Source organism: Neomonachus schauinslandi, chromosome X, assembly GCF_002201575.2.
Source record: "Neomonachus schauinslandi chromosome X, ASM220157v2, whole genome shotgun sequence".
In the NCBI taxonomy this organism is placed as follows: Eukaryota; Metazoa; Chordata; class Mammalia; order Carnivora; family Phocidae; genus Neomonachus; species Neomonachus schauinslandi.
Genome location: NC_058419.1, coordinates 69,440,924 through 69,463,214, shown reverse-complemented (window position 1 = coordinate 69,463,214; position 22,291 = coordinate 69,440,924). Strand labels below are relative to the sequence as shown.

General features: G+C 49.5%; 1 protein-coding gene across 1 annotated transcript in view; it reads left to right on the top strand.

Annotated features, from left to right (window-relative positions):
* The first annotated feature begins 1,152 nt into the window (after positions 1-1,152).
* NHSL2 (NHS like 2) overlaps positions 1,153-22,291 on the top strand; it is a 246,412-nt gene continuing 225,273 nt past the window's right edge. Inside the window, exon 1 of the mRNA XM_044911794.1 lies at positions 1,153-1,432. Coding sequence (XP_044767729.1) covers positions 1,153-1,432 — 280 coding nt within the window. The remainder of the gene's footprint in view (positions 1,433-22,291) is intronic.

The window sequence follows — 22,291 nt, the reverse complement described above, 5'->3', positions numbered from 1 at the left end:
GAAACTCCCCAAGTGCACAGGGACATACACACACTCAGGCACTCTGCTTTTCTGAGGACATCAGTCAGTGTCTCCCTCTCTTCCAACTTCTACAGTAGAGAGAAATCAGGACGTGACTACAGGGTTTCCTGCACCGCAAGCATACTTACCCCAGCCTGTTCCCCGTGCATCTCAGGAGCCTAGTGGGGCCAGAGATGGAGGTGGCCCTGGGCTCTCTGCATAAAATATGGCGCAGCATCCCTCCATGTGAACTGAATCTATTGTTCCAGAGAATGGGTTTCTTTTCATTCAATCACTCATTCGTTCATTCCAGAGTCTTTACAGCAGTCCAGGCACCTTGAGAGTACCCAGAGGCACTGCCCTCCTGACAGCCCAGTAAGAAAATCGGTTCTTTCCTCCTCGTTTGCAAGCTCCTGGGCGCTAGAAAGCTACGCTCACAGCCTAGTCCAGCCCGTGCGTGGCGGCGAGTCCCTGTTTGGGAAAGGAAAGCAAGATGAATGAAATCAGACTAACCGGTGGGTCTCCACCGGTTACTTGCTGATGTGGGCGCGGGTGCGCTTGAATTTTTATTATTTATGAAGGAAAAGTTTAAGTTACAGAAACAAAGCAGAACACAACTTTTAACCATCAGTACCGAGACTCGAGCTCCGCAGGAGGACGCGGGCACACAGACCGTACCGAACATCACACACACACACACACACACACACACACACACACACCCCTCACGCAGACATTCCTTCTTTCACGCTCCAGCTCGCTCTCTTTACTCCTACTTCCCTTTCCCTCCTCTCCCGGATCAAGCGTTAATCTGCGAATCTCTGACCGCAAAAGAAAAAAAAAAAAAAGGTGGGTGGGGGGATCCCGAAGTAGCAGAGCCAGGGAGGAGGAGGTGGAGAAAGGCGGGGAGGAGGAGGAGGAGCCCGGCGAACCAGAGTCAGAGGGACGGGTGGCTCCGGCGAGTGTGCAGCCCCGGGGGGAGCGGCGCTCCAGGCTGGGAACCCGGCAGCCCGCCCACCCGCCTGGCGTCTTCGGCGCCCGCCCGCTCGCGGGCCCGCGCCCGGGGCCTGCTACACCCGGAGCCGGGGCCGCCGCTCAGGGGCGCTCGGGTCAGGGGCGCCGCCAGGCTGGTTCCCCGCGCCCGCGCCCGGAATGCCGTTCTACAGGCGCACGGTGGTGCCCCAGCGCCTGTGCCCGCGCAACCCGCCGCAGCCGCTCGCCGAGCTCCGCGACGTGAGCCACCTGGCCGCGCTCAGCCTGCTCCGGCAGCTCGCCGACCTCTGCGGCCACTCGCTGGCTCTGCTCGAGGACCTCGAGGGGCACCTGCTGGCCCTGGGGCGCCGCACCGACAGCCTGTGCCGGCGCACCGTGCGCCTCCGCCGCCGCCTGCCCTGCCGCCTGCTCGGCCCGGAGGACGACGAGGAGGAGCTAGGTAAACCGCGCCCGGGCCGCTCTCGGCCCCGCGTCTACCCCGCCTCTGGGGGCGCCAGTGGGCTCCCGGCTCGGCGCCCACCCCACCCCACCCCCTCCCCGGCCCTCCGTGCCCCTCCTCCTCCCTTCCCTCCCTTCCCCTCCGGGAGTGAGGGGATCCCGTTTCCCTGACTCCCCACCCGCCGCTCTCCTTCTGGAACTTCCTGCCCCTGGAGCCGGCCGCGCCGTCCTGAGTGACCCGGTGCTTTCGGGGCTCCCGGCCCTGGGGTGCGCGGCCGCTTTCTGGGGATCCGGGGGAGGAAGGCGGGGGAGGGGGGGCGGAAACCTGCGGGGCTCCCGGGAGCCACCGGGTCCGGGACGGCTTCGGCGCCGTCCCCAGGCCCGCGGCGTCCCCGTCTCCGCGGCGTCGGGAGAACCAAATGGTCGCTCCGCGGGCGTCTCTGCTCCAGTCCCGGAGCTCGGCCGCTTCGGAAAGCGCGCCCGAGCCGCTGGCCACCGACGCGGCGGCGGCAGCTTGGTGGCGGTGCCTAGTGGATTTAAACCTGTGCAACTTCGCGCCGCGGCGTGTTCGCGGCTCGCCCTCAGCGGAGTGTGGGAGCGCCCCGCCGCCTGCTTCTCCCGGCGATTTCGGGCTCGCTGCGCCGGGAGTGGCCACAGGGGTGTGGCGGGAAGGAGAGACTGCCGCCGCCTTCGCTGACCCGTACTACCCCTAGGGTCTGGCTGCACAGATTTGCCGGAGAGGCCCGCTTAACGGGACTGTCACCAGTTTCATGATTCGTTTAGGAATTAGCCATGCCTGAGAAACCCAGTGGTGCCCTGGCTGAGGACGCAGGACCCCGTGAGAGGGTGGCAGGGCAGCGCGAGCCTTTGACCCTTACTACCTGGGACTCGGGCACTTTGAATGGGGAATCCTCACTCCGTGGAAAGGCACTGCTCTTTTAGAGCGTGGCACTTGTGCTGAAAGCAAGGGGACTGAATGTGCTGGAAATGCGGACCACAGCTGGGGCGTGCCAGGTGCCGAGGCCAATTGGCAGCCCCAGAAAGGGGAGAGAAGGAGCAGTGTGACCAGAAAGTTTCAGATGGAGGCAGAAAGTGGCTACGGGGCTGACTTTTGAGTGCAAGACTCCAGCTGCCTTGGGGCAGGATTGGCAGGGCCAGCCCCTCTCCGTTGCAGGCACCACCTTGCCCCGACCCTTTCCGGTAGGACAGGAGTCAGAGGCCCTGGGATCCCCTCTTCAGAGAGGTCTGGGCCTTCTGAGGTAGATGGTGGAGGTCACTAGTGGAGAAAAATGAACTGGGTTATGTGTGAACAGGAAGGTGGAAGACACAGATGACTGCCAGATGGAATGTAGACCTAGGACCAGAAACCTCTGCATGGCAGGGGACCAAGAAAGCTGGGGCCCTAGGTCTGGTTAGTTCTCAGTTGACAAAGAGGGTAAGAAGGTCACTGTTGATTCCCCCCACCCCCCGCGGGGGTCCCGCTGACTACCAGGATTAGCCTAGGAGAAATTTGATAAGTCAACTCAAGGAGTTTTCAGAATCCCCACACAGCTTAAAGAGAGCCCCCTACTGAGTTCAGCAGGGTAAGATGAGGACAGAAAAGAGGCTCTGCTTTTCTAACTGGGACCTTTCTGTCCACTGAATCGTCCACTGAATCGGGGAGCCCTTTCCACATGCGGGAAGGCATGGCTTCACCAAGTCACCTTGGGACCTAGCTAGCCCTTTCCCGGTAACCTGCTGGTTTAGAAGGAGATGGCTTTGTGCAATGGATATCTTTTCGAGGAAGAGAGCAATTCTGAGGAGAGATTGCATTAGTTTGGTTTCTTTGAAATTCACAGGAGCCAGGAGAGTGGCTGTCTCGCCTCTTTGGTGTATCCACTTGCCTTGGCTCAGAGGCGCTGAGGAGTCTGCTGCACAAATGGAACGCAGCTACCTTAATTTTTCAAGAAGTTCTGGCTTTCCATTTTCCCGTCTGATGCCCTACCCTAGCTTCCCCTCGAGGTTCCCACTGCACACTTTTCCCTTCAGGTGCTTTGACTGCGTATCACTTCAATTAGGCCTTCTCGGCAATGATCTGAGTGTAAGTGCCAAATGCAAGGAGAGTTGGGGAGGGTAATCAGTGCGCCATCTGGCCACCCCCTCCATCGCTCGGGTGTAAGCTCCAACAAGGTGTTCAGCAGGCTACATATTATATTTTGACCCCAAGTAAATATCCACCCCCCCTTTTTTAAAAAAAATTTTTACCATTGCCCGCTCTTGTTCTTCTTTTCTTCCTGGCACCTTCGCTCCTAGCACTCCTACTCCTTTACTGACCATCTTGCCGGTGGTCGGCATTTTACCCTATGTATCTTCCATCTGGCTGAATTTCCCCCCCAAATTCTTCCTTTAGCTATTTCTTTGACCATGGGGGCAAGCAAGACCTGGGAAGGAGGGAGGAAGGTTTGGAAGCCACCTAACCGGAGTGAATGGCACCTGACAGGCCAGCAGCTTGTAGGCTCCCTGCAGGGACAGCTTGGCCGCCACCTACGGGAGCAATGGCAAGTCAGACTGGCCCCGAGCCTTCAAGCTTGCAGAGACCAGACCCCGTGCTTCTACTGGGGGCCCTGGGAGGTAGCAGGCGGAGGGCAGGGAGAGGAGAAAGAGATGGAGGAGGAGAAAGTTGATGCTGAGGCAGTCCGAGGTGCTCCTCTATACAGCCAGGGGTCACAGCCCCACCATCTTCAAGGTTACAGGGGTGGGACTGGGCTGGGCTGGTTGCTTGGCAACACGTCCTCCTCCACTGAAGGCTGTTCTTTGGTAACTTGAACCCCTTTGAGACTGCCCTAGAAGCTCTTGTGACCGGCGGCGTGAGGTGGGGGATGGGGGTTGGAAGGAGGAGAGGGCGTGCTAAAGGATTGCACCAGGCTCCTCGGGTTATGGATCTGTGGCTTTTGCCACACCCTTGGCGTGGCCCTGCCTAGAACTGGAGTCTCTCCTCGCATCTGGCTTTGAATGGGCCCTGTTTTACTGCATTTGTGTCCTGTACTCTGTGCTCTTCATCTCAAGAATGGCATGGTCAAAGCCAGAGGGAAATAGCTCCGTGCATGCTGCCATATGCTGAGGGAATCCAAGCTTTCCAATTCCTCCCTCAGAGATCTATTTAATGTTTGTAGGTGCTTAGATGATAATTACAAAAGCAATCAGCTGTTGGCCTAGAGGTATAATATCTCCTGAGTGAGCAAGGAAGTCACCAAAGCACTAGATAAATCTAGGTATGTTTAGTAACACTGGGGAGCTATCGTTTTACACTAGCCTATGAACTTCCTATGGGAAAGATGCTCTCTTCCTTCTTGCAATTATTTTGGCTTGAATACAGCCAGTTGGGGCGATGGTGGAAACTCCCTCTTCATCTTTATGTAAAATTCCTGCCTCTTGGTTTTCCAGCTTTGTGGCAACTTTGGCTCCAAATCAGAAAGGACAGCTGGTTTATTTATGTCTAAATCATAATTCCAGGGTGAGGGGAGACTGTTGTAAATCTACATGGAAATGAGAAAAATGAAAGCTGCACCTTCAGACTGCAGCGAGATTCCCATTCGATGAGGTGTCATGGACTCTGAACCTGATCGTCATTGCTACTGAGGACAGGATATGGCCTGCTTGAGTTGGATAGAGCAGGGGGATCTTTGGGCACTTGGAACAGGCACTTTGCCAGAGCTCACTTTGTCTCTGTCCTACCTGTCATCCCCAGACACCCTCGGGACAGTGGCTTGTCAGAGTGGGGCAAGCCCATTTTCTTTTAAATACCATGAAATTCCTGGTCTGCTTCGTGATGTTTCTGTGTGCTGAAAACAACTTCCCTGGAAATTTGGACACCAAAATGTCCACTAGAATTTCCTCCACTTTAGAAACACGGAACTTAATCTTCTCCTTTTTTTAAGACACATGAGCAGCTAAGGTGATAAAAGCGTCAGGATGACGGACTAGTGGAGTAATAGGAGAAGATTCAAGTTATGGCTCTTGGGCTCAACTTCGACCTTTACGCCGTTGATTAGGTGTCAGGAGGAGAGTGGTGAATTTCATCGTCTGTCCCCGTACTTGTCTGGTTTGGGTGGAGTGGGTTTATACCATGTGGCATCAAAAACTCGGTCATTGACCGTTGTGGGTGTCCTAACACTTGACTGCTGAGGCCCAGAAAAAGGAACGGACTTGTACCCAGCTGGATCAAGACCGTTAGTAACCCTAAGTGCTGAAAAGATCATAGTGTCTCCCCATATGGAATTCCAAATGAAAGCAATTCTAAACCTTCCGATAAAATGTGATTTTGGGGGGCGCCTGGCTGGCTCAGTCGGGTGAGTGCCCGACTCTTGATCTCGGCTCAGGTCTTGATCTCACGGTTGTGAGTTCGAGCCCCACATCAAGCCCCACGTCGAGCCCCATGTTGGGCATGGAGCCTACTTAAAAAAAATAAATAAAATGTTATTTTTTGAGATCACTCGGAGTTCCTTCCACATGTATGTTGAAATTAAAATGGCTTATGGATGTTTTCCATTCTCTCTTTTGTACTCCTGTTGCTGGTGGCCTAAGCATATACTTAATCTCCCCTTTGAGGAATGTGGCACCCGCTAGGTCACACAGCAGATAAATGGCAGGAAGCCTTGATCTAGAAGCCGGGCCTCCTGACACCGAAGCCAGTGCTGTGTGCTGCTAAGTTCAAACTCAGTTGTTCCCTGAGAGTCAGCGCCCTGCCAGTTTTTTCAGCTGGAACTTGTCCAGGATAACGAATGACTCCTGTTACCTTTGCAAACTGAGAGATGCTCTAAAGAACAGGCTCCCTGTGGTTTCTGTAGTTGGGACTTGGTGGGTGAACTGGAGGTGGAGAGGAAGAAGGAAGGTCAGCCTTGCATCATGTAGGGAATAGATGTGAGGCAACAGGCTCCCTTGTTAAAACATAGTCTCCTTTAAGCTTTGAGTGGGAAATAGCTTAGAAAAAGAAGCTTCAGGTGGGAAGGGGTAGCTGGGCCAGTGACCCCGACACGGTCTTCTGAAGGTCACCTTTCCAGTGGGGCTCTGTCACTCATAATCCTTCTGTCCTCTTTATACTTGCTATTTTCCCTTCCAGCTTTTAAAACCAATTGTGGACACTCCTTGTCACTCACCCACATCATGCCTATTTTCTATTATTATAGCAGAGACTGGTTGGCATTTCCAAAGGCACTTTTATTAAAAACCAAGGAATGAGAAAGTAAAATTATTACCAAAAATGTATTTAGCATACATGTTTCCAAGGTATGGATTTATTATTCTTCAAAGCTTAAGCAGCTTAACAGGCTCACTAGCTTTGCTGCTCTATATGCCCTTTCTGGAGGCCTCAAGTCATCTTATCCTCAGATCATTACCTTGCAGCCTTGCAAAAGAGGACACAACTTTGTCTGGGTCCCATCACCTTTCCCCTTCTCACCCTTGCGCTGAGTGCTAAAGACTTGGAGGTAAATAAGACCCAGTCTCTCCCTTTAAAGAGCTCCCACTGGGGGCACCTGGGTGGCTCTGTCAGTGAAGTGTCCGGCTCTTGATTTCGGCTCAGGTCATGATCTCAGGGTCGTGAGATCGAGCCCTGAGTCGGGCTCCACGCTCAGCATGGAGTCTGCTTAAGATTCTCTCGCTCTCCCTCTCTCTGTCTCAAAAAAAAAAAAAAGAGCTCCCACTGCAGGGGTGGGTGCCATCTCATTTCCTAGTGTGTGGTGCCAGGGCATCAGGTCCTCTCCTTCTCCAGGTGGGGGAGAGCTGATAGCCAGAACCAGGACCCCAGTTCACACCCCAGAGGATTTTCCATCCAGTCTGGTTTAGGGTCCAGGAATGGAACTTGGACTTTTAGAATCCCCTATGGTAAAAACAAAAATAAAAACCAAACAATGACAAGGACGCCTCGGTGGCTCAGTTGGTTAAGTGCCTGCCTTCTGCTCAGGTCGTGATCCCAGGGTCCTGGGATCGAGCCCCACATCAGGCTCCTTGTTCGGCGGAGAGCCTGCTTCTGCCTCTGCGTGCCGCTCCCCCTGCTTGTGCTCTCTCTCTCTCTCTCTGACACATAAATAAATAAAATCTTTAAAAAAATAAAAATAAAAACCAAACAATGACAGACTGCTACTGTGAATTCAGCAGTGCTTTTACATGAATTCGAAGACTTAAAATTGATGACCTATCTTTCCACATAGGCAGAGTAGTGCTTATTCAGTAGGTGGACAACACTTGGTGGATCTGCAGACTCACAGACTTTTGATAACTCCATGGCCCTCTAGAGTCGTCTTCTCTTCAGTTGGAAGCCACTAGCCTCACCTTGATGGTTCAAGCTGTCAGCACTTTCTTGCTCCACAGAATTGCATGATTTCACTCCGATCAGCTCTCATTGAAGTTTTCAAGTTAGAGTGCCCAGGATGGTAATATCTGAATGGACAATGTGACATTAATAATGCCACAAACAGGAGGTGTGTTAACAAGTGTTTGCACAAGTAGGCTTGCAGCAGGGCGCTCTGTGTGCGAGGCAGTGGGTCTGAACATGCCTCAAGACCACTAGGCATCAGTCTTTTAACTTGGGAGGTTTGAGCAATTGGGCAGCTCTCTGTTCCTCACTCTCTAAAGTGTAAGCCCCTCAATAGAAAGTGAGCCCCTCGAGGACAGAGATCTTCATCTGCTTTTTAAAAAATTTATTTATTTATTTGAGAAAGAGAGAGTGTGCACGGGGAGGGGCAGAGGGAGAGGGAGAGAGAAACTTTAGCAGACTCCTTGCTGAGCTTGGAGCCCGACGCGGGGCTCGATCCCATGACCCCGAGACCAGGACCTGAGCCGAAACCAAGAGTCAGACGCTTAACCGACTGTGCCACCCAGGGGCCCCAAGATCTTCATCTTTTTTTACTGCTGTTTCTCCAGCCCCTAAAATAGTGCTCGGCATCTAACAAGCACTTAATAAATGCCTCTTAAGTTCAATTCATCCCTTTTTTCTAACCATCACGTATTTACTTATTTTTTTTTAAGATTTTATTTATTTATTTGAGAGAGAGAGGGAGAGAGAGAACGAGCAGGGGGAGGGGCAGAGGGAGAGGGACACGCAGACTCCCCACTGAGCAGGGAGCCCTACATGGGGCTCGATCCCAGGACCCTGGGATCATGACCTGAGGCACCCAGGCACCCTGAGCCATCACATATTTATTGAGCACCTGATTCTGGGCCTGGCCCCATGCCAGTTTCTGGGGACATACAGCCCACTGGAATGCAGCCCTACAGTCCGGCATGGAGAACACTGAATCATTGTACTGCTGTGGAGGCGAGCCTGGGGGGTCAAGGGGATGCAGAGGAGGTGCACCTGACTCAGCCTGGAGGCTTGTAAAAGCCTTCAGGACGATGCGATGTCTGAGTTCTGAAGGGTGATCTGGAGCGGGCCAGTTGAAGAAGGGGGAGGAGGGAATTCCTGGTGCAGGAAGTAGCTGGGTGCAAGGCCCAGGATATGTGAGGGGGCCGGTGAGGAACTCAAGTGATTCAGGAGGAGAGGGTGCAAAGCGCCTCTTGACTCAGAATGAGTCCTCAGTGGGGAGGTGGGGCGGGGAAGCCCTCACGTCCTGTTCGCTGGCCAAGGAGCTGGATACTAGAGTCTTGGGAAGGTTAAAGTGAAGTTGTAAGAGTAACAACTGCAGATTTTCTTGATCTGCGTTCAAGTTTTCACTGTCCTTGGGCCGATGAGACCTGCTTTGCAGAGTCAGGTCCTGGGTCCCCCAAAGAAGTCCAGGCCAGCCTTAGTGAGATAAGAAAGAGGGAGAAAAAACCCGAGTCTACGTGGCCTCTTCTTTTTTTTTGTGAGTGAGGACATGGGAGGTTTGACCGTATCTTTTATTTTTTTCTTTTTAAATAGCATAGATTCTCAGAATGGCCTGTGACGGGACGCCTGGGTGGCTCAGTCGTTAAGCACCTGCCTTCAGCTCAGGTCATGATCCCAGGGTCCTGGGATCGAGCCCCGCATGGGGCTCCCTGCTCAGTGGGGAGCCTGCTTCTCCCTCTCCCATTCCCCCCCGCTTGTGTTCCCTCTCTGTGTGTCTTTCTCTGTCAAATAAATAAATAAAATCTTTAAAAAAAAAAAAGAAAGAATGGCCTGTGATTCATCCAGTGGGAAAATCAGAAGAATACATTTTTCTTTGGGAAATGGGCTCAAAGAGGAGATGAGGTGAAAAAATGATTCAGCTGTTTTTATTTTGACTGAAATTGGTTTCGGAGAACGAGCATAATTAACTGCCTGGCAATTTATAGTCAGACTCCCAGTATCTTCAAAACAGCCAAACTCATATTATCCTCCCTCACTAGCCGGCCCCGAGGGGAGCGAGTGGGGTCTCCTTTATCAACAGGCCTCGGGTTCTCTCTGCTCTTGGGGGAAGCCATGTATCACAGTTGTCAGCAACTCCCACCCTGGCCTTGTGTAACTCTTATCCCTCCTGATCCCATAATTCCACTTCCGGGACCCGACGCTCTCAGAATTCTGGGAAAAATGTTTGAGGAAGCTCCCTGCATCTGTTGGTTATTTATGTTCACTGAAAAAAAAAAAAAAAAGAAAAGAACTTAAACATTCAACAATAGGGGCGTAGTTATTCTAAATTTGGACAGGTCTGTATGATAGAATACTAGACAGCTAAGAAAATTCAGGCTTAAAACAAATGTGGAGCCATGGGGCGCCTGGGTGGTGGTGCAGTTGGTTACACGTTGGACCCTTGGTTGCCGCTCGGGTGGTGATCTCATGGTCATGGGATCGAGCCCCGAGTGGGCTCCGCACTCAGTGGGGAGTCTGCTTATGATTCTCTCTCTATCTCTCCCCTCTGCACTTCCCCCCACTCACGTGCTTATGCTCTTGCTCTCTCTCTCAAATAAATAAATAAATCTTAAAAGAAAACAAACAAAAAAACCCCCAAATATATAGTGATAGTGCTAAATGGAAAGGCCGGGCATAAAGTCGCATGTACTATACTATCCAAAATAGGCATGTACAGTATTCTCCAAAAATAAAGCATATGTATATGGAAAAGAAACTGGAGGGGCATATGCCCTCATGTTAACAATGCTAATCTCAGGGTGATAATGATGATAACATGAGGAACAGTGGTTATCTTTATGAGATTATGAGAGTGGGTGTAATTTTTTTTCTTATACCTTCCTGCATTTTCCCAAATGTCCTAAATGAATGTGTGTTACTTTCTTTTAAAAAGATTTTATTTATTTATTTGTCAGAGAGAGAGGGGGCACAAGCAGGGGGAGTGGCAGGAAGAGGGAGAAGCGGGCTCCCCGCTGAGCAGAGAGCCCGACGCGAGACTCGATCCCAGGATCATGACCTGAGCCGAAGGCAGACATTTCACCGATTGAGCCACCCAGGCATCCAGAACGTGTATTACTTTTAGTAAGTAAGAAAAAAAAACCGCAGTGAGTGACATGTTAAGGAAGAGGATCTTGGGATTTGGAAGCAGCAGCTGTGGTTTAAGTCCCACTTGCCTCGTACTTACTAGCTGACTCTGGTTTCTCTGAGCCACGCTCCCTCATCTGTAAAAGGGGTTAATGCTACCCAGTTCCGAGGGTTGTCGTGAGGATCCAAAATAACGTAGGTAAAATTCCTGGTGCATACACCACGATCACACACATGATCACTAAATACTAACTTACGAAGCTAACGTTCCATGAAGCTGTTTGAAATCCATGGATGGGGGTACTGTCAAGATGAAGTTATCATAAGAATATTTCCTAGACAGCTCGGAATTGCAGCCATTCTTCCCTTTTCCAGAATATGTAAAGAATGCCTGTGTGCCCACGGAAGAACAGCATCTAGCTTTTGAGGCTGTCAGCTCATCTCTCCCAACCCGAGGATTTTCCTTTCCTTTGACCCCTCCTTTCATTCTCCCCCACTGACATCTGTTCACTGCCTTGCCATCCAAGAGGGAAAACATTCTTTGGAACCGAAGCCGAGGCACCACTGAGAGTCCTGGCAGCTATGAGATGTTTATTGTCACTGAGAATATGTGGTGCTGGCTGACCACAGGACCTGCCAGGCTGGGATGCCAACGAGGGGTTCTAATGAAGCAGCAGAGGACGGATGCGGGCCGCGCAGCTAGGCAGCGTCCCCTGCCTTGGGCAGAGCTGTTAGCCAAGTGTCCTGCTGGCTCTGTTCACCTCTTCCCTTGGGATGTCCGCGTGGCTCCTGGCTTTACTCACCAGTTATACAGAACCAGCTTGCTTTATGGGTGAAGGAACACCTTCTCACAAGAAACTTATGGGACCTAAGGTGGTTTCAGTGACGTATTTGGCAGTTTGCCCGAGGGTCCAACAGGCCTAACTCTTACCGGCATGGATTTGGAATGAGTAAGCCCTATCTCATGACCGGGCAGCTTCAAGGTCATGGACGTACCTCCTCGGTAGTGTCTACAACATGGCCAAGCCACCAGGAACTTCAGTCACCTCCCTGGGTAGAATCTTTCACACTGCTTGGCTGATTGCAATTTTTTCCATTTTTTAATTACGGCCAGAAATATAGACCCTGGCTGCAAATCCAAATTACCTGGGGAGCTTAAACAAATTACTAATGCGTGGCCCCAACCCATACCAGGAAAGCCAGAATTTCTGGGTGATGAGAACGAGGAACTAGGATTTTTGAGATCCCAAGGTGGTTCTGATGTGCAGCCAGGGTTGGGAAACACTGTTATGGTATATAGATGGCTAAAACTGGAAGAAACCCAGGCCGGAGCTTCTCAAATTTATTTGACCACATAGTCCTTGAAAATTTACAATATATTTATGGATATTGAGCATGAACTACAATGCAGGTTTAGGTTAAATTAAGTGACAGAAAATGGTCTCACGGATGAATTAGTGGTGAGCAGTAAAAATACCTTTAGGTAATATATTTTTTAACTTTATAAGACAATGAAAGAAATTGAAAAAATGAAGCCTTTTTATTTTATTAATGAAAAGAATAAATATATGTTAAGGTAAAGTAAATCATGTTTCATTGTACATTTTTTGGTTATTAACATGTCATCAAAAACCACTAACATTTTATTTTTTTATTTTTATTAAAGATTTTATTTATTTGTCAGAGAGAGAGCAAGAGCGCACAAGCAGGGGGAGTGGCAGGCAGAGGGAGAGGGAGAAGCAGGCCCTCTGCTGAGCAGGGAGCCCAATGCGGGACTCGATCCCAGGACCCTGGGATCAGGACCTGAGCCAAAGGCAGATGCTTAACTGACTGAGCCACCCAGGTGCCCCCCAAACCACTAACATTTTAGACAAGAATGGTACTTTTGTTTTCTTATGTTGCAGCCACTTAATACGACACATGATGTTACTGGGTTGGATCCCTATGTCAGGTCAACCCGAAGTTACTTCTCTTTGCAAAAGAGTATAGCGTCTCCTATACACAGGGTTGTTGGAGTGCAGGGAAGAGGAAAGAAACTTCCACTTTTTTATATTTAAAAAATACGTAGTTTCCAAACTACGCTATGCCAGAAATCACAAATAGGAGTTGAAATGGTTGCCTCTGAATCAATGTCTAGATCTGACTCCATGCTTTTCCACATTCTCTGATACGGCACACGATCTCGTGCAGATAGATTATTGTGTTAATAATAGCGCATAATAGGGAGAGCAGCTGTTCCGATGTGTTTAGCATTTTTTAAACCCACTATCTGCTTTAAGAAATGCAATTTAAAGAAAAAGTATTTATCTTCAAGTTTGTTTTTTTTTTTCCCCTTCATGATCCCAAGAAATAGAGTTCTGGAAAGTGCATCTAGGCCAACAGCTGCCCAGAGAAAGGAAGAGGACTGGTCCAAAGGCATCTCCAGGGTTGGTGACTACAGTGACTCCCAGTTCAGAACCTCTCCTGTGGCTGTTTTGGGGTCCTGGGGCAACCACTTAGGCTGGGAAATGGCAGCCCCCGGGGAAGTGGCTGGGACAAGAGGGATAAGGGAGAGGGGAGAATCATGAGGGCACTTTTAGTATCCCCCTCCCTGCTGTGATCAGAGGGGAAGGATGCTAAAGGCAACTCCTCTGGTTTACCTCCCAAGCAGTAACTGAGGCCAAGGATGACAAGCAAGGCATTAAGAAGAGGCAGCAGTGGGGCGCCTGGGTGGCACGGTCGGTTAAGCATCCAACTCTTGGTTTCAGCTCAGGTCATGATCTCAGGGTCCTTGGATGGAGCCCCGAGTCGGGCTTCATGCTCAGTTTGGAGCCTGCTTGAGATTCTCTCTCTCCCTCTCCCTCTGCGCCCCCTCCCCCTCCATTCGTGCTCTCTCTCTCAAATAAATAAAATCTTAAAAAAAAAAAAAAGAGGCAGTAGCCTCTTCCAAGGAATCTGTGTAAGAAGGCTGAGGAGCGTGTTTTCAGGAAGAGTTCCATTCAAAATGGTGAAAATTGAAGAAACAATTCAGTACTAAAAAGTGGGGAAGCTCCAGCTCCCAGGAAACTTTGCTATTAAGAGAGACTCATATCTTGAGGATTCTGTATAGCTGAGCATCACCATATTCCAATTTCTAGCCTGTATCACCTCCTGGAATTAAGGAGTTATGTAAGTTTACTCCCCATTGTGAAATAGTACAGTGAAATCTTTTTTTCCCATAATTCTGAGTTAATGAAAACGGTAGATTTAGGAAAGAATTATTGACTTACACGGACATTTTCCATTTGTGCCTGTAGTTTCAAAACTCTCTGCTGCACGTGGGGAGGAAGTGGTGAGGGAGGGGGAAGAGAGAGTGAAGGTGAGGACTCTCGCCATCCCAGCAAACATGTACTGGACTTCTGCTAGAGGCCAGTGGGAGCTGGTGGTATATATGGCAAACCGGTGTCCCCTCCAGGTAAAAGGGATGACAGAAAGGGGGCCCTCTCTGGATGGACCATTGAGAAAAACCCCACCCGCTTTGGTGGAACCTAAAGGAACCTCCCTCCACTTTTTAGGAACAAAGGCACATTCTCTGAGCATAGCAGTTAGGAAAAGTCATGTGTTCTGGTTCTGTTGAAAACGAGAGCATCCTCTGGGTGGAACAGTTTTTAAAAGCTGCCCTCCCTGGGCACAGTAATTACATAAAGGTGCCCTTTGTCTGTGTGCCCTCAGACAGGGCACTGGGCTTGGCTGGGGGTGGTCCCTAACTTGAGAGCCCGTGGCAGGGTGCCCCGTTAACCGTACACCTCACCTAACAGTGCAGGCAGTCCTGTGGTGCCCACGGCCGGGCCAGGCACTGGGTGTACAGATACATGTGAGAGCTAGACCTCGTGCTTGAGGAATTTATAGACTCCCCCTCCGAACCCCCACCCACTTTAACTCCCCCCATCTGCTGCCAGCCCCACCCGTGCCACATCCCTGCTGGCAGAGTTTCTCTCTATGATGACAAAACGTCTACCCTCCAGATGCACGGGCTGGTGTCTGCTCTTGGAGGGGGCTGTGCTGCTCCTGTCTGCGGCTCGAGGCTGAATGTCTGCTCTCGACGGGGAGCAGCTAGGAATCACTGTCTGTTGGGAGGGCTCTCGGTGCTTCTGGGTGCTGCATGGGAAAATGTGGACGTCACCTCACACTTCAGTTAGCTGTTGAAAAACTGTCGTGTGTTGCTGAACTGTGCTTTTCGATGGTGGGTTTGGGCATAGCTGGAATATTTTCCCTTTTAATTTTCATGTTCTTTAATAAAGGAAAGCAGTTTATCTCTAATCTGGTGATTTAGAGCTCGCTTCAAGGGCTAATTCCTCCCCAGCTCATTGCACTAAGACTGTGGCAGGCCCGGTGCCAGGGATTAATAACACCGAGTCGGTGAGACTTACCTTTTTTCTTGAGTCTTAACATTTTGTTGGGAAGACGGTGTGGAAGGAGACAACCCCACTGCAGGCTGCTGGGTCCTACGTGAAAAGCACAGAGTACAGCAGCAAGGGCGGGGGGGCTTCCATAGCCCTTTTCTCTCTTGTCTTCCAGGAAGTTCCTGTTCATCTGTCAAGACTCCCACTCAACAGTGCCTCCTCTTTATAGCCCACCCTCTCTGACTCCCCCTGCTGTGCTTCTGCTGTGCATTGTTCCTTTTTGTAACCCTTGGTTCCTGCAGGTGGCCCAGCTTGGGAGGAGATAGTTAAGGCAGAGACTGCCAAACATGTGTTGACCCTTCTTCTTGAATTCATTTTTATTTCCTTCCCTTCACCGCCTCTTGAAAGTAACAGGACCCCCTTTGGAACTTGCAGGAGCAGCCTGGCCATCCCTGGGCTAAGATGAACTGGAAGCTAGAAGTTACCATTCTTCCTGGAAGAGTTTAAAGCCTGTCTTAAAATTTGTGGGAATTTGGAAACAAGATAGACCTACGGTGGTCTGTGGATCCTGATAAGTTTAGATGAGTTTGAAGGGTTTCCTCCACCGAGAGGGAAATCAGAGTTACATTAGGTTGTTGTGGGCTAGTGAAAGGCCTTCAGAGAGAGAAAGAAGCGCTGATCATGAGCCTGCTGTACTTTGCTTAGTTTGCCCTAGGTATAAGCCCAATTCCAGTATTTGAGCCTCTGTTTTCTTTTTTTAAGATTTTATTTATTTATTTGAGAGAATGAGCACGGGGGCGGAGGGGGGGAAGGGGAGGCAGAGGGAGGGAGAGAAGCAGACTCCATGCTGAGCAGAGAGCCTGATGCAGGGCTCGATCCCAGGACCCCAGGATCATGACCTGAACCAAAGGCAGATGCTCAACCGACTGAGTCACCCAGGAGCTCCTTGAGCCTCTGTTTTCTATTCATCAGGAGGATCAAATGAAATCCTGTGTGTGAAAGGCTTTCTAAACCAAAAATCACCCCCAAAATGTTATGAATTAGCATCCTTGAGAACAGGGAGAGCGGCTGACCATCCTTCTTTCCCTAGCATCTAATTTGGAAGTAGGCGCACTGCAAACGTTTGTTGAATGACTGAGTGGCCTTGTAGGAAATAGGTGTTTGTATTGATTTTAATATTTCCATGGTATCTAGTAAATCTGTTAACTAGTTAATGCCCTCAGCTGTTTTGTAATTTCTGACATCAGCAACACTCTGAAGCTCAGAACACGCCGAGAGATGGTTTATTAGCTCCCAGATATTTTTGCTTGCAATCAGGATATACTGTTGCCAAAGTGACAGTGGTGCCTAGGCTAGAACCTTTCTCTTAAGAGCTCAGGTCCGGGGCACCTGGGTGGCTCAGTGGGTTAAGCATCTGCCTTCGGCTCAGGTCATGATCCCGGGGTCCTGGGATCGAGCCCCACATTGGGCTCCCTGCTCAGCGGGGAGTCTGCTTCTCCCTCTCCCTCTGCCCCTCCACCCTGCTCATTCTCTCTGTCTCTCTCTCTCAAATAAAAAAAAAAAATCAAAAAAAAAAAAAAAAGAGCTCAGGTCCCTCACCAGACTCCTCAAGGGTGGGGGCTGTATCCTATCCATGTTTGTGTTCCCTCAGTGCCTTGGTATGCAGTAAGTGCTCAATACGTATTTGCTGACTGACTAAGAAGAGGGAATAGCATGTTTTCGCACTTCCATTTGACCAGCCAAATCAACTCCAGATAACCAGAAAATGTGACAAATGTCACAGATTACTTCACTTTACTTTAGCACTGAGACGGACCCCCCCCCCTTTTTAAAGTAAAGAATGTTTGGACAAAAAGCCATGGCTTTTAATATTCTTTTTAAGAGCTCATGTGTGCCAGACAATATGTGAATCATTAACTCATTTATTGCTCACAACAATTCTGTGATATAGTTACCATTATTATCCCCATTTTCTCAGTGAGGAAACGGGCTCTGAGAAGAGTAACTAATTTGGCTAAGAGTTGTGGAGTAAGTTGCGGATCTAGAATTTGAACCTCTATGCATGTTCCCGTGACAATGAATGGGGAGTAGGTCGTACTGAAGGCCAGGAGCAAGAGGATTGTGTTTTTACCACCATCAGGGAGGAGCCGAGGTTTGGATAAGATCAGATGGAAGGTTTTCTAGTGGGACCCAGGAGATTCAGCAGGACTCTATCTGGTGGTACTAAAAAGACAGTTAAAATTTCTTGGGGGAGCCAGGGAGAGAAAGCAGGAAATTGAAATGTTCTCTGTGAAATTAGCTAGCATTTTTACATTTCCTAATTTTTGAAGCACTTTTACATATGTTATCTCATACAGTCCTCGTGATAGCCCTGTGAGTTATTACTCCTATTTGAGAAATGAACAAAATAGACCCAGAGAGATTATAACTGACTTGCCCTTGGTGGTGAGTGAGAAGGTTATAAAGTCTGTGAAACTATTCGTTCGTTCGATAAATATTTTCTCAGCACCTACTATGTACCATGCACTGTTTTAGGCTAGGGATGCAGCAGTGAACAAGACAGACAAAACTCTTTGTCCTCAGGGAGCTTACAAAGGTAGAGAAACTAGGAGTTATTTCTTTTCAATTACCCTGTGTCAGGTAATGGATATTGGGTTTTTTTTTTTTTAAGATTTTATTCATTTATTTGAGAGAGAGAGAATGAGCGGTGGAGAGGGACAGAAGTAGAGAGAGAGAGAGAGAGAGAAGCAGGCTCCCTGTTGAGCAGGGAGCCTGATGTGGGACTCGATCCCAGGACCCTGGGATCATGACCTGAGCCGAAGGCAGACACTTAACGACTGAGCCACCCAGGTGCCCCTGGATATTGGTTTTGAAGCTTGGCTGTGTTCTAGAATCATCTGGCACATTTTGGAAAATAAACACTGATGTCTGGGCCCCACTTCAGACTGATTAATCAGAATCTCTGGGGGTGAAACCCAAGCATTGGTGTGTGTGTGTGAGAGAGAGAGAGAGAGAGAGGGAACGAAACGTGTTCTAGAGGGTTTTAGTGTGCAGTCAAGTTTGAGAAGCATCGGTGGAAAACAGTGGATCTCAACCTTGGCTGCTTATTAGAATCACCTTGGGAACTTAAAAAAAAAAAAAAATATATATATATATATGCGCCAATGTGTGGGCTTCACCTCTGAGACAAATTAAGTTAGAATCTCTGCAGTTGTGTCCTGACATTTGTATTTTTAAATGTTGCCCCCTCAAAAAGTGCTACTGAGTTCAGAGTGTGGGGTTTGCATGAAGCGCTTGGGACAAGCGACAACTTGGCCCCATGATCTCAGATAGTCTCCACACCTCTCAAGCATATGGATCATTAGTTTTTCACTCTTGTTCCAGATATTTATTTACCACTTACTATGTACCCTTGACAAGTCCCTTCCTTTTCCTGAGTCCTGATTCCTCCCTCTGTGTAATAATAGACTTGGACATCCCTCGGGCTTATTGCAGCTCAAACAATCTATGTAGTTCTACCAGGGAGATTGGGCTGGGAATGTCAATGGGCCAGAGGACTCACTCTTGGAGACCCAGATTGACTTACTTGTCCTCTTGACAGTACCGTATGTTATAGCCAAGAGAGGGAAATTCATGAAAATCCAAAAATGTGTGGGCAAGTCTTTTTCTCACATTAAGCAGTCTGTCCACAAGGAGCAGATGGACTCTTCTTCCTTCATCTCGCTCACTGTCTTGCTGACCACTGGGTGGGCAACACAGATGGGCATACAAGGGCACGATGGGGGGGGGGGGGGGGGGCGGCGCGGGGACTCGGCAGGGTCAGACTGTGAAAGTCAACCGGAGGGAAGAGGCAACAAAAATGTGTGCCTTGCAAATCACAAGCACCTGGGAGCAGCAGAAAGCGAGCCAGAGGAAGGCAGCCTGCCATTTGACCTAGTTCTTTCTGCACCTATGATTGGTCTGTGCGGGTAGAAGAAAGACGATAATGCGGTGGCAAGGGAGTGTAGTTAGCGAGTGGTTAAGCGCGTGGGCCCTGGGGGCCACTCACCCTGGGTTTGAATCCTCACTTTGCCATTTGCTTTCCTTCTGCCCCGGGCCAAGTAGCCTGACACCTCTTGGTGTCGGCTTCCCTATCTGTGAGTTGGGGAGCATCGGAATAACACCTACTTCATAGGTATGTCATGAAGATTACAAGCTTGGCGCACAGTAAGTGGTTTTTTTTTTTCTAGATTTTATTTACTTATTTGAGAGAGAGAGAGAGAGAGAGCACACAGAGGGAGAGGGAGAAGCAGACTCCCCGCTGAGCAGGGAGCCCGATGCGGGGCTGGATCCCAGGACCCTGGGGATCACGACCTGAGCCGAAGGCAGATGCTTAACTGATGAGCCACCCAGGCGCCCCTCGCAGTAAATGTTTTTACACAAAAATTTTAACTCATGGTTTTAAGTGTCCAGCACTCTACTTGTATTCGTTCCCTAACCTTTACATGAAGTAGGCACTATTTCCTAATTTGATAAATGAGGACATCAAGGCACAGAGGTGTGGTCACTTGGGAAAAATAGCCCAGTTAGTAATTCTCAGAGCCAGGATTTGACTCCAGGGGGAATGATTCCTTAGTGCCCACTCCACCCCAAAGGAACTGGGCTGGGCCCTGGGGATGCTGAGCAGAATGAAAGCTGTGTCCAGCCTGGAGGAGTTCACACTGGAGTTAGGGACAGCAGACATACGTATAAGAAGATCACAGTAAAAGGTGCATCAAGCCTGGTGCCAAGGGAGTTTCAGAGAGTAACCCGTGACAGCTTTGTCATGGTGCCCGGCTTGGGGTTGTGTCCTTGACAGACACAGCGAGACTGTTCTGGACAGAGGGAACTGTATGGGCAAAGGCAAGGAGGGAAGGTTATGGGTGGCATTTGGGGGGTTGGAGAAAGCACCTTTCCCCCTCTACCACATTGCAGGGAATCACTGAGAGGCCTCTCCAACCTGGTGCCGAGGGCAAGGGGTGCCTAGTGCTCTTGGGCCTCTTTCTAGGGATGGCATGGAAGAGGGTAGTGCAGAAGCATAAAGTCAGGCAGTCACAGCTGGACAGGCCCTAAGAAGACCATCTAGTCCAAACCCTTCATAGCACAGATGGGGAAACTGAGGCCCAGAGAGGTGAAAGGATCGGCCCCAGCAAGGCACCAGTAAACTGGGGCAGGCTTTGTCAAACCAACATTTCTGCCATGCAGTGACACATAAGAGAGCCTGGGCCAGTGGCATTCAGTAGCACCCAAGTGTGCTGTGGTACCCACTAGTCTTCCGAACGTGCTTCCAAGTTTTCTGCTTTATTTAACTCCCCATACTGTCATAGATTAAGAGTTGAACCATGAGGCTTGGCAGACCTGCCATGGAGGCAACACAGGGTGAGTTGAAAGAAGACAGGGCAGGGACCTAATGTGAAAGTGACCCGCTAGGGACGCTGGAGTTCCTGATCTTTTCCAGAATATTATTTTTAAATGCCTCAGATAAGGTGGACGTACAAAGGAAAACAATTGTACTGAAATACAGTTACCGAAATATTGTTTAAATTGTGATATGGTGACGTATGTGCTTCTTTGCTAATGCCTTTTAAATGACAAGATCTAACAGCAATTCTCATGATTGCTGTAATTTTCCAAGAGTGCAAACGAAATGTCAAGATCCCTGCAACAGTTCTCATGTGATATGTAAATCTCTGTGATTTCTTTTTTTAAAAAAAGATTTTATTTATTTGAGAGAGAGCAAAAGCAGGGGGAGTGGCAGAGGGAAAGGGAGAAGCAGACTCTCTGCTGAGCAGGGAGCCTGCTGTGGGGCTCGATCCCAGGACCCCGAGATCATGACCTGAGCCGAAGGCAGACGCTTAACCGACAGAGCCACCCAGGCGCCCCTGTAAATCTCTGTGATTTCAATTATTGATAAGTCACAAGTACTGCTAACACTTCTGCTTCTGTGGCTTGTCACCTACACTCATCCTTTCAATTAGAGGATAATGGACATAAAGAGGTAATTTTTTTCCCACAGGCCTCCTGAACTGTCTGCATGTAACTCTTGGGGGTCTGTGGGTCCCCAGGTTAAGAATCTCTGCCCTAAGGCAAAACAGATGCTGGAGAACCAACCCAGTGTGGGATCTTAATCCTGCTCTAGGAGCTGAAACTACATTCAAGATCCTATGTGCATGTGGACACATGAGCAGGTGGCTGTCATTAGTACTTCTATCCAAATATTTCTGGGGCGCCTGGGTGGCTCAGTGGGTTAAGCGTCTGCCTTCGGCTCAGGTCATGATCTCAGGGTCCTGGGTTCGAGCCCCGCATCGGGTTCCCTGCTCAGCAGGGAGTCTGCTTGCCTCCCTCTCCCTCTGCCCTTCCCCCTGCTTGTGCTCTCTCTCTCTCTGTCAAATAAATAAATAAAACCTTTAAAAAAAAAAACCCAAATAGTTCTGACTCTCCTTTTTCCAGGTACATGACAGAAATGCACCTCCTCACCCCCTTGCCATTAAGTGTGGCCACGTAACTTGCTTGGGCAAGTGTCATATGTCACTCTCCTGCTCCAAAGCCTCTCATGGCTCTTCATTATGCTCAGAGTAGATCCCACATTCTTTATGGTGAAATGCAAGGCTGTCTCTCCAGCCAAGTTCTCAGGCGTTGGCTCTCACCACTTTCACCCAGGCCCACTTCACCTAGCTGCCCTGGCTTGATTTCTCTTCCTAACCAAACTGATTCATGCCTCAGGTTCCTTCTGGCTAGAACACTCATCCCCCAGATCTTTCCATGAGCAGCCCATTCTTGACCTTTAGAACTCACTTTCCGTGTTCACACCTGTTTTAAAATAACAGCTTTCTTGAGATATCATTCACACACCGTACAATTCCCTGATTTAAAGTGTACAGTGCAGTGGCTTTTACTATATTCATGGAGTTGGGCAACCACCAGCATGATCGATTTTAGGACACTTTCATTCCCCCTTAACCGTTACCTCCCAATTCCTCATCCCCCTGCCCCCAGCCTCGGGTATCCCGTAATCTACTTTCTGATTCTACAGATGTGCCTATTCTGGACATGTCATGTAGATGGAATCATATGA